A 13753-nucleotide genomic window follows, 5' to 3' on the forward strand; every position below is an offset into this window, starting at 1 on the left:
ATACGTTATGGTGTTTTTCGTCTCACTGATGAAGCGAACGTCACGTTTCATTTTAGTTCCCATAGGTTCCTGAGACCCACCTGATGGGATTCAAAGGACACGTTTTAGCCCTCAACACATCGCTTCCACCATTTTACAACGCATACCATTAGATGTTATCTTGACTTCCTTCCTTACAGGAACCCATTTGTTTCCCTTCATTTCTGTATGAGAATGGTTTATTTTATAGCTCATGGGTGCAGATTTCATCACTATGAACATTCTGTCTCCTTTTCTTGTCCGTCAAACTTGTGTCATTCTCACATAGTGATGCAAATGAATGAAGGTGTGAAATGCATTTCTTTAAACGTTAGTTTAAAGAAATGCATTTCCAACCTTACATGTTATTTACCCATCAATAAAACTAAACATGGCATTTTACTTGCATTTCTATACCCTTACCTCCACTCTGAACAGGCCAGTTCCCATTACACTTCCATGTCTCCACTTGCTCCCTCTGTAAGCCTCAGGAGAGAACACGCTGTATCACACACCACGTACTGAAAATACAAATCCAGTGGAATGGATCTGTGGAGCACTTCGTTAAAACACTTGCAGGGCGACTGACATATCATTGTTTTATAAAGTTAATGTGGGAAAATTGTTAGAATACAGTTGCTCCACTAGGTTCACCAGCTAGTGACTAATTGTGTCTTTTTGTCATTGAGGGCTGGGCAGGTAGCATACAGTGGTTTATCTGAGGTTGTCTGACAGCTGTCTGCAGTGGCTGGAAACAACAAGCATCAGAGCGGTGAGAGTGAACCAAAACAGCAAAGCTGTGGGCCAGAAAACCAAAACAATGAGCTGAAAGACGTTCAGTTGCTCCACAGATATCAGCGTAGCTGCAAAGCTGAGTGATTATTTTTTGTAGGTTTGTCACTACAAGTGACACCTTTCATATTACACATAGTCAGCAGCTTTAAAGTTTTTTTTACATTACAAGGAAAAATATGGTTGAATTCATTTGACACCTACAGTGATGCAGAACAACCAACATACTTTCCTAAACTCCTTGAAAGTCTATCATCGTTTCTCCCCTGCAAACAGAAATAGATTTTAGAAAGAAGAGAAGAAAAGTCACTTGCAAATAAATAACACAATAATACTGCTTTCGATCGATCCTTTCTAAAAACAGACACAAATCTCTTATCTTGCACTTCTAATCTTTTCCATTAAGAAGAATAGTCTTTTCTTACAACTCTGTCACAAGGTCTGTTGTACAAGAACACCTGATGCAAGTATGCAAGAAAGTGTCTGGCTCTTGGACACTTCTGCAGAGCAGATGTTTGTTGTCAGAGGAGCTTGTGCTTGTGTATTCCACTGATTTTACACATCAAGTAGAGTTTATTTGCCATGGGTAGTACTATCCAGCCTGTGAAAACAGTTTTGGGCATAGAGACAACAAGCAAAAGGACAAGGGTATTTACCAGTCTAACAAAAGATGCTACTGAGCGTTGTGCTGTGTGGGAAAATAAAGGATCCAGTGTTTTTGAAGCTTGACCTAATACTAGAGACTAAAAGTCAGGATAATCATCTTTTTTTTAATCCACTTCATAGGATTGCAATACCAAATTGCTGAGTAGACTAACCCTTTGAGGACTGCTTCTTTCTCAACATGTTATCCTCGGTCACAGTGACAACCTTAAATACTTCAAGACACACAAAGTGGTGTTTCAGAGCTTCTTGTCATCTCACCCTTTCTCTGCGGCATCCTTTCTAGCACCCCCTTTGTTGCCCCTTCTTTCCGCCCTCTGCACAGAAAAGCTGACCAAACTAGACTGAACAGTCACGTGTACGAGTGTGCGGATGCCTTATGTGAGTGTGTGTAAGTAGGGTGTTTGTCCCCAGCGGCATGCAAGGACAGGACAACTACGAGGAGTGTGTTCTGAGCTGTGAAGTGGGTGTCTGTCAGGATAACAACAACACCGCGGGATGTATGATAACGGTACACGTACACACCAGCATAGGTTGTGTTCTTCACCCACAAAACTCCGACTCACTGTCACGCTTTGTCAAAGTGCCAACAGAAGTCCCCCACAGGCACTGTCATGAGAAGCTCGCTGCCTATAAATAAAACACTTTATGCAAAATCCACATACACATATACAAATACACACATACACCAGAAGACATGACAAATATCAACTATAGTCATTAATCACAAAGATTTTCTCGTCACAGATTCTGCTTTTTTTTTTTTCTGTCCCACTCAAATAATGTATCACAGAGTTTCCCTCAGACACTACAGCAACAAGCAGGAGGAAGATGAGGAAGCCGAGGCAGGACTGGCTCTGTTGATTGATGGCAGCGTGAGATGTGGCAAGGTGTCAGCCGGGGACGCGCATTTTTCCCTGACTCAAACACCAGACAGCAGAAGGGAGACACACATACAAACACACCCCCATCCGAAACCTTTAAGACTTAATCCATCACACCAGAACTGACAGACTGATGTGAAATGGGAGAAAAGAAAACCCCAGGGGACAAACGAACAGAGAAATTATATAAAAGCCACACAGAGACACAAGCAAACGTACACAGGAGCCCAAATACACACTCACACACACACATTTAAAAGACACAGGCATTCAAAAGCTGGCTGTGCATCCCTCAGAGACTGGACCCAGGTGAATCCAAGTGATGCTGGCACACTGCTCTCTACAATGGCCCAGATAAACAAAGAGAACACACACACACACACGCCATGGTCCAGTACAGGGCTTATATAATATATTTTCCACTAACATGGTAACTGCACACTCATCTTCCCTGGGGTGAACTCTGCTCAGCTGGAGCGGACATGAACGCTGGGAGATGTTGAAGAGGGGGGAAGGAGGGGGCTTGAGAGAAACAAGGAGGACTAGAGTGGTGCACTGACCAGCATCCTCAAGTGCAGCAGGTCTAATGGAAGGGCAAAACGTGGTAACAAGGTCACGACAGGAGGTTCAAACACAAGGATAAACAACCACTGATGCATTAGATTCCATGCAGTGCGTACACACGTGTGTATGTGGATTTGTGCACACACACTTCTACTCTATCTTGCTTTTTTTTTAAAAATATATGTACACGGAGCAGAGAGCATGCAGAGGAGACGGACTGTGTCATTTTTTCCACATCATATTTCCAAGGTCATCCGCTGTGTCATCACACCCTTCGGGCCTCCAGCACATGAGATTCCACATCTCTCACGCTCTGCTTTTTGCGTACAACTGTTTCATATTTCTCCACACAGAGAGAAGCTCAGGATCGTGTATCACATTACTCCTGGCTGGGCATTGCAACTCCATGTTTACTGATCTATCACTTCCTCTATTATACCACTCCCTTATCTCAAGCAGAGGGACTGAGAGGCAGAGAGGGACTTAAGAGAGTGTGAGCGAGCGTTGAAGGAAGAGAGAGAAGCATTGTGTTTGTTGAAGTAAACTCTTAACATCTGGGAGCTCACGTTTAGTTGTTTGTGATTTAATTGTTTGAGAAACAGAAGCAGAGATCCAACTGCTCACACGGTTTCAATGTCACATCAGACATTATCATTAAACAATGAATAAACAGCTGTTAAAATTAATAATATGTACAAGAGATGTCAATGTGTACAAGAGAGCGCTTGAAAGTTCGTGTTTGACCTTGGAAACAGTACTTTGACAAAACACAAGCCCCACTTACTAGCTCTTTGCAGAGCTAGTACTTGCAGTGCTAGTAAGCTCAACAACATCTTGTAGTCTTCTTCAGCGGATAGGGTTTTGTTACGATGTTTACACCAAATCACCGTGACAAAGATATTACACTCTGAGACATAGACTAGTTTCTTTAATGAGTCTTATGCTTTTGTTTTCAGTGACATTGTTTTCCAACGTAAGAGTATTTCTTCTTAGTACAATGTTGTTTTTCATATATTGAAGAGTACATTTTAATTTTTCAAGCCGAATAAAGATTCAAAAGCTATCCTGATGCGTGGAATTGATACATATAAATCCTTAATTTTTATAAAGTTTTTATTCTCTTCTTCTTCTTGTTTATTTTGTTCATATTCATTTTTTGTACATTTGTATTTTAAGTGTGCTCATCTTCAGTCATTCTTCTGTTGTTTGGTTGGACAATACAGGGAGCCAAGCCCTGGAAGAGAGCAAGGTAATGGATGTGATGGAGCAGAAGAATACAAGTGTGTGTGAGTGAGTGTGTGAGTGAACATGACATAATGCCTTTCATGTGTTTCTCCTCCTTACTGATTATACACAGTAAATAGGTCAGCTCTACAGGCTGTGAAGGGCCCTGGCCCCTTTGACCACCACATACTGCTCTGTACATTGTACCACATCATCTTCCTTCCTGTGCCAGAGGGCTGAGGGCAGAGCGTGCACAGGAAGGAGGGCATCCATGCAAAGCTAAATAATGCAGAGGCTCAGTCTCCACATTATGACCTAGTAAATGGCTGGTTATACAAACACACAGACCCTCTTGGGCTGCCCCGTCTGACAGCACAATCAGCAGGATGAATTGGGCAGCTCTTGTGAACTCATTTACTGCTATCATGGCCAGGGTCAGTTCACTCAATTCACCATTTTAACTTTCTGCAACTCCAGGGAAAATATCTCTGCCTGGACTGGGTGTGTTAAGGTGAGAAAGGTTTTGGCATTGTGAGGAAATTCCATCCTCTGAATTGCCTGAAGAGCAGCCTGATCTTGTCCCAGAAAGTCCGACTGCCATGAACGTAGTCTAAGAGATAACTAAGCAAAGTGTGAATGGGTGAAATGAATGAGAGAACCAGGCGTGAGGAGCAGTGAAGATACTTGTCATGCAACTCCACAAATTGTCTCTCTTGTTATGCTGTAGGCCTGTGTGTGTTGACAGCTATAGCTTTAAGGAAAGCAAAACGAGTGAAACAAGGAGTGCTACTCTCTACACCAGACAGACACACGATAACACACACACACACACACACACACACATCAATGCTTTTAAGTCGTTTGAATCAGTAATCTTTACATCTGCCCCATATCTATATTTGAGAATGGCTCCAACTTCATACACTGTGACAGATCTGCAGCAGGCTATGTGGCCCTACAACTGGCCAATCTAACTTCTGCACACATGTACACTGTATGTGTCAGACACAGAGTGAGCAGCACAAACATTCATGTCACACGCTCAAAGTAAGCAACTCAAAGCCCCTTGACAAGCCTCCACGGCGTCCCACCCTACCTTCGGTGTGGCAAGTGGAGGACAGGATGGTGCTCGCAGGGCGGAAGATGTACGGGAGATAACGGGAAAAACATTTCATCTTCTTCTCCGATGCTTGCCGACGGGTGAGAAGCGTTGCGTTGCGGGCTCCACATCCGCACTGCCACCGCGACAGCCTGCCAGAGAAGAACCGAGGGGGGGGTGCGGGAGGGGAAAGGGGCTCTCCGTCCGCGGCGCAGGGGGCTATGACAGCATCACTTTTCGCAGGCAGACAGCGCAGGCAGGCGGGCAGCAGGCTCCGGCGAAAACTGCGCGCCGCCCGGGGAGCAAACAGCGCACGGTGTCAGCGCGTCTCCGCTCACAGTGTCGGTGGTTCACTCTGTGAATGCAGTTGCTTGAGTGAGAGCAGGACAGGGGGTCGCCTCTGTCCGCTCAGACGGGAGGTCAATGCATGCGTGCTCTGCCGGTGTAAACACCCCCCCTCCTTTTGCTTGTTTGTCAGCGTATTGGAGTAAAAGGAACAATTACAGCTGAGCAGAGTGGCCTAATGATGTAGCTAAGATGGATCCCTGACGCAATTGCTCAATTGGTGATTAACATAGATTTTTTTTTAGAATACCTAGAATTTATATTTTATGGTAAAACTATAGGCCTGTGTGCTTTGTTGTGATATTTAGATGAAGGCCTATTCTGCTTTGGCATTGAGATAATGTTCATGTTTCTTCGTCCTAAGATGAAAGAAAAGTACTACACGTGTGTAATAAACATAGCCCAAAACTTGATGAATCATAGACAAAACTTGCTTTCAGCGGTTGACTAAGTTATTGATTAATTGGGTTTGGCGCCATCTTTTGGCAATACATCAGAGGGACAGCAAACTGTAGAAAAAAATAAAATCATAAAATCAGTAATAAAAGGAGTAAAGATTGATTATAAAAGTAGGCTCGTTTAATTATATTTTTAATTTGCGTAATAATGCAGGATAATATAAAAGTCAAGATGAACGCAAACCTTATTTAATCATGTTTTTATACGCGTTCTGTGAACATCTCGCGAGACTTGAGTGTGAACTAATGCCAGCGGAAGTACTTTGCGAGTCTCTTTTCCGCCGGCCATACAGGAGCAAAGGGTAGGGTAAGAATTCCTGGCAGATATTTTCACTAAAGTAATCACCATCCATCCTCCGTTTAATGTCACTGTGAATCCGTATCAAAGCCCAAACACATTTTAAACCTTGTCACAATTAAAATATGGCCAATATTGAACCCATGTTGATGATAGATGAGTAAATAAAATCTCTGAGTGTTTGGTTCTCCGGTTAACTCCTGTAGTATCCGCATGTCGGCTACGGGTTATGAAGAGGCTCGATACCTGGTGCTAGTGATTAATACTCGGCTTTTTCACAGTTAGTTGGGTTTTATTTTATCATATAGCGGTCTCGACAATGTTATTGAGTCAGGGTCGGCACAGGAAAATTGTCGGTTTGCTATATTATGCTAACATTAGCGTTATTATGTTAGCTTAGCATTCAGTTTTGGAGCTAGCTAGACTCTTACAGCTCAAAATGTAGAGGGTGTTTTAAGCAGTCGCAGATTTGTTCGCACAAAGTTGCTTTTCGTGATTCAGGAGAAATTCAGAGATGCAAAAAAATAAACATTATGATTCTGACTTTTAATTCCTAGTAATGCTTCTGAACAACACAATCTTCTTATGGATCTGTCTGTGCTCGCACGTTTTCAGCAGTTAAGAGCGAATTGTGTGTAAAACAACTGCAGCTTTTCTAACCTAAGAATGTAGTTGTCAGCTGGCTAATATCTTATGTGCTTTGTTTATTGACAGCACCATGAAGCTGAATCCATTTGTAACATCCTCCCGCCGCAAGAACCGCAAAAGGCATTTCAATGCCCCCTCACACATCAGGAGGAAGATCATGTCTTCCCCTCTGTCCAAGGAGCTCCGGCAGAAATACAATGTGAGGTCCATGCCCATCCGCAAAGATGACGAAGTCCAGGTATTGCATTTTGGATTGCTGTAAGTTTGTCTTGAATTGCATAAAAAGTGTAAGCTGTACGTGTTTGACCTGTGGTGTTTACAAACAGGTGGTCCGTGGACACTACAAAGGCCAGCAGATTGGCAAAGTGGTGCAGGTCTACAGGAAGAAGTACGTCATCTACATCGAGCGCGTGCAGAGAGAAAAGGCCAACGGAACCACGGTCCATGTCGGCATCCACCCCAGCAAGGTGAGACAAAGCTGTGTGTGAGCGATTGTCATTTGAAAGGTGAATTAAAAAGTGTTGAAAGGTGCAAGTCACAATAGGGAAGAGAGTGGAAGTAAACAAGCTGTGCACCTGTCAAGACTGATGAGAGAGAAATGTTGGTGTGCTGTTTTTTTAACATGTCATTGAGGTGATGTGAAAACACAGAATGTTACACAAACTGTTAAATGCACAATTCAGGGTTAAATACTGCTTCCTTTTGGAGAATTATACCTGTTCCTCTTTGACTCTGCTCATGAAGTACTGAGAAGATTTTCTTGATGCCTTACCTTGCAAGTAGGGGAGCAAAACTTCAGTGGCATTGATTCAACTTTGTGGTTAGGCTCTAGTTAGCGGTGGAGGGGTATTGGACGCCATTGGAACTGAAGTGTTTCTAATATTTTGTCCACTGCATTTACATACACATGTGCAGCACAGTTTCCTCTTGGTTAACCAACTGTAAGCTGGAACATCTTTCACCATCAGTTATTGTCCAGATTTCTACACTTAAAGCCTTAGATCCATGAAATAATTTAAACTTGAGCCCTCTTGTTCACCACCATATCTTGTAAGCAGGCTTAAGTGGTAATTGTTACAGAGATTATACACTTCTGATATTCTTTAAAAAGTTTAAACTCTAATATTCTGAATTTTAGGCCTTAAACTAAATTAAATACACATTTGACAGGCCTTAAACATTGATTGGATTATGTAGAAAGTTACACTGATAAAGTTGTTTAAGTTAACTTCAGTCTTGCCTTTAAATGTGTTTTTTAAAGAATAATTGTATTTCTCACTCTGTATCAAAACAAAACCAATGCGGAAACAATAGCCACTAATTTCAAACTTTGCAGCCTGGTCAACATTTATTGGAGCACACCTAGCTAGTGTGTTGCAATGTGGTGTGTGTGATACTACTGAATTTGGAGCTCACATTAGGAGCTTTGGTTTGAGAGGCATTAGAGTCATGTGAAAAGTCAGAAAAACAAAAAGCCACCAGCAAATGACTGATGATCAGCCAGTATTGTTCTGGATTCACATCAGGTACATCATCAGAGTCCGGCTCCGGTGCAAGTCACTCTGCACTAACATTAACTCCTCTAACTCCAGTAAATTCATTTAGTTTGTAAGTAATTCTGGGATGACAGTTTACTTCATATCTTATTTATTAAGCCAATATGGATGTGAAATATGCCTTACATTGCTGTGAGACTGCTGTTTTTTTTTTTTTTTCTACTGAAATTAACAATTTAAATTGCAAAATAATGTTGATGTGTGTACTTAGACTGTTGGAATATACAGGTGCAAGGATAGAGACAGTTCTTCCCAAGTCTGAGCTCACAAGCAGGTTAACAAGATGGTATTTGAGCATATTATGGACAGAGTAATGTCATTTTACCAGTTAAAATTTCACTTTGATTTTTTTCATGGTCCTGATTTTGTACACACTGTCATTACTTACCAGGATGCTTGAATAGAACAGGGCCGTTGTTGATGTTATTAGTAACACCTGTGCTTTTCCTACTGTGGCAAGTCAAAATGTCAACTGTGGAAAAGGCCAAAGCTGCCAGCCCTGACGTTTGTCCCTCTTTTCCATCAAGCTGCTGTGGCTTTGTTTTAATCCCACCATAACATTTTCTCGTATTAAATGTTGGGCTGTGAGTAAGCCGTCAAGTGACATTCGCCCAGATGTGACTGATTAAAAACTCTACACAGGAGCAGTTTGCTGTGCTCTCACAGGTACATGTGAACTAGCCAAAGCAAACTGCACTGCTGATTCTGTCAGTAGAGCATTTGGCTCAGCCAGTCGGCCATTCTGACGCGTCCTAGCAGAAAAGGCACATGTCCATCTAATAGCAATAATGAGGCTTTCTACACCATTTTTGTGTTCCAGTAAAAGCTGTGCTCTTAAACCAGCATGCACAACACCTGGGGCCCTGGAAATGGAACACTTAATGGCTGTCAATAATTGCACTTGTGCTTTCCCACTGTGCTGTACTAATATTCAGTTTAGAAAATAAAAGAAAACTTGACTTTGAGAGATTGGTAGCAGTGGGTTATTTTTCCATTGACAACATAAACTGTGTAATACTGTGACATAGCATTTTATGTATAACATGAGCAAATAAATGACCTTAAATTGCTGTCAGAATTGCAAGGCTTTTAAAACCCCTCTCAAACTGTTAACAGGAGGGATTATCAACAAACAGCTGCTTAACTGTTAACTGATAACTGGAATGTAAAGTACTACAGTAGCATGTAAATTTTCAGATAAGACGTTATTTTCATACATTCTTTCTTTTCATGATTGGTATCAGTGCCATTGAGATATTTCATGGCGTGTTAAAAAACCCAGTGTTTTTCTGTTTGCAGGTGGTCATCACCAGGCTAAAGCTGGACAAGGACCGTAAGAAGATCCTGGAGCGCAAGGCCAAATCTCGCGCTGATGGAAAGGAGAAGGGCAAATACAAGGAGGAGACCATTGAGAAGATGCAGGAGTAAAAATGATCTTTTGCTATCAATAAACTGTATAAATGGACCTCACTTTGTCTCTGTCATGTTTTTGCCGTGTAGGTGGAATGATTTTATCTTTGTGTCGTGTCACGTATGCGTGAAGGTTAAAATAAATTCTATTTCAAATGTGCACAGCCTATCTGAGGTAGTCTAACAGACATTTTAAACTATACATCACCTGTCATAAAATTGAGTCACTCTGAAAGGTCTGTAAAGAGCTCACAAACATACACAACCCTGCAGAGCATCGATTTTTGAATCCACTGCTGGATTTGAAAAACTAATTTTGGATGCTTTTATCTTATAATCCCCTGAGCTTTGCATGGTAGAGTGTACATGCTGAAGTGTGTGCTGCCTGGTATTGATAATACATGTTCTTTGATTCTTGAAAGAACTAAAGATCTCAAAAAAAAAAAAAAAAAAACTGGAAAGATGATTGAACAGGCAAGAAAAGCAGAAGATGTCTGCTTGTGATATTTACATAGAAATGACAAAGTGGCGTAGAAGGAAACATCAGAATGAAGTGCTACTGGTGTGTGAATTGCTCGTCCTTTTTACGGTTGGACACTAAAATGAGCATCACTCAGTCTAAAATATATGAGGACATGTTTGACTTAAATGCTACATGCGTTTTAAGGGAATAAAGTTGCATTGAAAGTGGAATGAAATCAGTTTTGCCACGTTTTTGGTTACAATAGGGGCCTGGTGTGGTTTGTATGTTACTAACAAATGTGTAATTTTACAAAATGAGCAGTAGGTGTCACTTTTTCCCCACAAACTGGACATTCCCATGTTCAGTAAGTCTGAAACCTTACAAAATCAAGTGTTTTTAAGCAATGCAAGTTACTAAAGAACCTGTCAGTCAAAGTAAAGCACTTGCTTAGACAGTTACTTATACGGAAAATCATTTTCTTGATATATTTTCCCCAGTCAACAGAACCACTTTGTTGATAGGACATATGAAATAGGGTGCTGATGTATTAAAAAGAAAGTCAGATTGGGCCTTGTTGCACTTTTTCACTAAATTCAGCCTGTGTCCGGACATGCGCTTCATAAACCGGTGTTAGGACAGGGATCTCCCTCCTCCCTGGTTAATGATCATGTGATGCGTGCTGCCTTTTCTCTGCAGTCGGGTACAGCTGGACAGAGGTGGAGTTACCAGAAGTCAGAAGTTTGTATTTCTGAGGTTTTCTCGTTTTTAAACAAAACACCACCATGGCGGAATTAAGGTTTGTGATCGCCATGTCTGTGGTGACCCTGTTTTGGGCCATTGTTGGCGGAGTAGTGCCGTTTTTTATCCCCAAAGGACCAAACAGAGGGTAAGTTTGTTAGCTTCGCTTTAGCTTTAAGCTAGCCAAGTTTTTTATTGTAGTTTGTCCTGTGACTCTCATCTGATACAAGTGGGTTTAAAATGTATAAAGTAGAGTTTGTGCTTAAATACGTTTCTCAACGTTATCCAAGCAATGTTGAGTTTTTTAACCTTGTGAGCTAAAGATACTTGTTAGAAAGTAAAAGTTTGGTTTAGCTAACCGAAGCTAATTTGACAGCCCTTCCTCCTCTTTCAGCCGGAGGAAGCTCCGTACTCATTATTGCCTTTTCATGTTGGGGTTGCTGGCTTCTTTCTACAATAAATCTATATTTTCCATGTCATTATATTAAGATACCCAACTCAAGGGTAAATGTACTCATCTCCGGAAAGTGTGCCTAATGTAACTTCCCTTATTTGCCTGTTATTCACCGTATCACGGGATCAAAGCTGTGTTAGCTAATGAACGGCCTGGGATGTATTTGAAAACCACTTATGCAGACTTTAGATGTAAAGTATGCCACTTTTAATAATGTTGTCCTGTTCCCGCAGAGTGATAGTCACCATGCTGGTGTTAACTGCAATTTGCTGCTACCTGTTGTAAGTACTGCCTTCCTGGAAATGTACCGGGATGACACTACACAACACTGTGTTGTGGCAGTGTTGTGTTTTTAAAGCATATCATAATATCTGCATCTGAAACACATATTTCCTAAAAAAAATAATAGTAATAATGCAGGGCCAATAAGAATCGGCTGTAATATGAATTGTTGAATGCTGAGTTGATTAATCCATTGACAGCTAGTTATTTGGCATCTGTCTTAATAATCTGTTAATCCTTTAAGTAATTTGTCAAGCAATTATATCAAACATTCCCTTGTCCCAGCCTCTCAAATGTGAGAATTTGTTGCTTTTATTTGTCCTATGTGATAATAATCTGAATAGTTAAGGTTTTGGACAGTTGTGTCAGACAAAACAAGACATCTGAAGGTGTCAGCCTGGGATCCATAAAATTTTTCCACTATTTTCTGTCATTGTGTTGAACAAACAGTTAATCTAGAAATATGCTAGTAGATTCATTGATAATGAAAATAACCTTAAGTTGCAGCTCAAGTAATAGAATAAATATAGGCCCTCATTTCCACAAGTGGCCACTGACATTTGGTCTATTTTCAGTGTTTTTTTCCAGTCACTCCATTTTCACATGTGTGTATTACTGTAACAATAAAACAAATACTGTCAGTGGGGTTAGTACTGTTATGCATATACAGTATGTCTTTTCTGTGCTAAAATATTTATGTTGACAATTAGTTGCAAATGTGCACATGGTGTCATGTTACATGTCTAATGAACAAAAGAGGGCAGCAGAGACAAAGCAGAGTGTTGCAGCCAAGTGAGGTTGTTTCCCCAAAGGCCCTTAGTTTGAGGATGTGTGGAATAATCCTAACAGGTAAATGTTTTGTCAGGAATAAAACATCAGTCAAGAAAAATGACTCCCCACAGGAGAAGGATACGTTTAGATGTGTTCAGTTTTGATGCTTAGATGTTTTGTATCGACCCATGTGATCTTACTAGCCTTTCTGTCCACCAGCTGGTTAATAGCAATTCTGGCCCAGCTGAACCCACTTTTTGGGCCTGCTCTGTCCACTGACACCATCTGGTACCTTCAGTATCACTGGCCTTAATTTACATTTCCAGGACCCCTGACCATGCAGGTAAATGTCTCCCTCTTACAGACCAAGCCACTGAATTTACATTCAATGTGGAACCCTTTATGCCGTTTATAGATGCTGTACTTATATGTAGCCCATAGATGATTTATTTTATTACTTGACTTGGTTTTCTTTAAAACTCTTTATTGTAATGTTTCTCAGCAGGGAAGGACCTGACGCTGCTGCATACCAATGGATGTTTGCTACTCACTCCACGCAGAGATCATTCCCTCTGAAAAACTCAGATCCCTGTGTGATTATTGAGTGCCTTGTACAAAAAAAAGTGATTCCCAAAGGACTTCTGAGAGATCTCACTGAGCGTATTTTACTTTAAATTAAAGCAGCCTTCACTTGATGTTGTTTGGTTTATATATGATGTATACTGTGTTAGTGCTATTGTTAATATGAATGAGCTTGCCTTCAAATAGTTGATGTGTGGCATGTTTGATGTGGTCTCTCTTTGTCTGTTATATTACTGATGGATGTAATCTATTGTTAATTAATAAAGTAATAATCAGAGCTCTTGGTAAATTTTATTTTGCCTAATTTATGAGCTTATGTCCTTTACCGAAGGTGTTGATATAATGATTTAATTTTATTATTAAATCATTTTATTGTAGATAAAATATTTTTGTTGATATGTAAAGAACGTGCGTTTTATTTTCATGATAAATTTTAATTACCAAATATAGAAAGGCTGTTATTCTGCTAAAAGTTCTTTACAGACAGAGCAGGGTAGGGCTATT

At 40.8% G+C, this 13753-nt stretch overlaps 3 protein-coding genes across 5 annotated transcripts in view; 2 read left to right on the plus strand and 1 right to left on the minus strand.

The window, feature by feature from the left end:
• ppp2r2ba (protein phosphatase 2, regulatory subunit B, beta a) overlaps window positions 1–5631 on the minus strand; it is a 39723-nt gene extending 34092 nt beyond the window's left edge. Inside the window, exon 1 of the mRNA XM_041048435.1 lies at window positions 5242–5631. Within this exon, the coding sequence (XP_040904369.1) occupies window positions 5242–5320 (79 nt within the window). The 5' untranslated portion in view covers window positions 5321–5631. The remainder of the gene's footprint in view (window positions 1–5241) is intronic.
• Window positions 5632–6305: 674 nt separating this feature from the next.
• rpl26 (ribosomal protein L26) lies at window positions 6306–10014 on the plus strand. 2 transcript variants are annotated; one of them, XM_041048639.1, is made up of 4 exons: window positions 6306–6349; window positions 7060–7231; window positions 7320–7460; window positions 9849–10014. In XM_041048639.1, the coding sequence occupies exons 2-4, from the start codon at window positions 7064–7066 to the stop codon at window positions 9975–9977; spliced, it is 438 nt and encodes a 145-aa protein (XP_040904573.1). In that variant the 5' UTR covers window positions 6306–6349; window positions 7060–7063; the 3' UTR covers window positions 9978–10014. The 2 variants fall into 2 exon arrangements, with proteins under 2 accessions (XP_040904573.1, XP_040904574.1); XM_041048640.1 differs by having other exon boundaries at window positions 6325–6354.
• Window positions 10015–11097: 1083 nt separating this feature from the next.
• On the plus strand, window positions 11098–13526 carry atp6v0e1 (ATPase H+ transporting V0 subunit e1). Of its 2 annotated transcripts, none has more exons than XM_041048980.1 (4): window positions 11098–11308; window positions 11848–11895; window positions 12887–13010; window positions 13170–13526. In XM_041048980.1, exons 1-3 carry the CDS (start codon window positions 11205–11207, stop codon window positions 12978–12980), a joined length of 246 nt encoding a protein of 81 aa, XP_040904914.1. In that variant the 5' UTR covers window positions 11098–11204; the 3' UTR covers window positions 12981–13010; window positions 13170–13526. The 2 variants fall into 2 exon arrangements, with proteins under 2 accessions (XP_040904914.1, XP_040904915.1); XM_041048981.1 differs by having other exon boundaries at window positions 13173–13526.
• The last annotated feature ends 227 nt before the right edge of the window (window positions 13527–13753 follow it).

Source organism: Toxotes jaculatrix, chromosome 10 (genome assembly GCF_017976425.1).
Source record: "Toxotes jaculatrix isolate fToxJac2 chromosome 10, fToxJac2.pri, whole genome shotgun sequence".
Taxonomy (NCBI): domain Eukaryota; kingdom Metazoa; phylum Chordata; class Actinopteri; family Toxotidae; genus Toxotes; species Toxotes jaculatrix.

What these genes read in the sequence shown, in the direction of transcription:
- rpl26 (XM_041048639.1), top strand. Translation starts at nt 7,064, where the DNA reads ATGAAGCTGAATCCATTTGTAACATCCTCCCGCCGCAAGAACCGCAAA. An exon ending in GCAAAGATGACGAAGTCCAG is followed by an intron (nt 7,232 to 7,319) that starts GTATTGCATTTT and finishes GTTTACAAACAG; the next exon opens with GTGGTCCGTGGACACTACAA. An exon ending in TCGGCATCCACCCCAGCAAG is followed by an intron (nt 7,461 to 9,848) that starts GTGAGACAAAGC and finishes TTCTGTTTGCAG; the next exon opens with GTGGTCATCACCAGGCTAAA.
- atp6v0e1 (XM_041048980.1), top strand. Translation starts at nt 11,205, where the DNA reads ATGGCGGAATTAAGGTTTGTGATCGCCATGTCTGTGGTGACCCTGTTT. An exon ending in CCCAAAGGACCAAACAGAGG is followed by an intron (nt 11,309 to 11,847) that starts GTAAGTTTGTTA and finishes CTGTTCCCGCAG; the next exon opens with AGTGATAGTCACCATGCTGG. An exon ending in GCAATTTGCTGCTACCTGTT is followed by an intron (nt 11,896 to 12,886) that starts GTAAGTACTGCC and finishes TCTGTCCACCAG; the next exon opens with CTGGTTAATAGCAATTCTGG.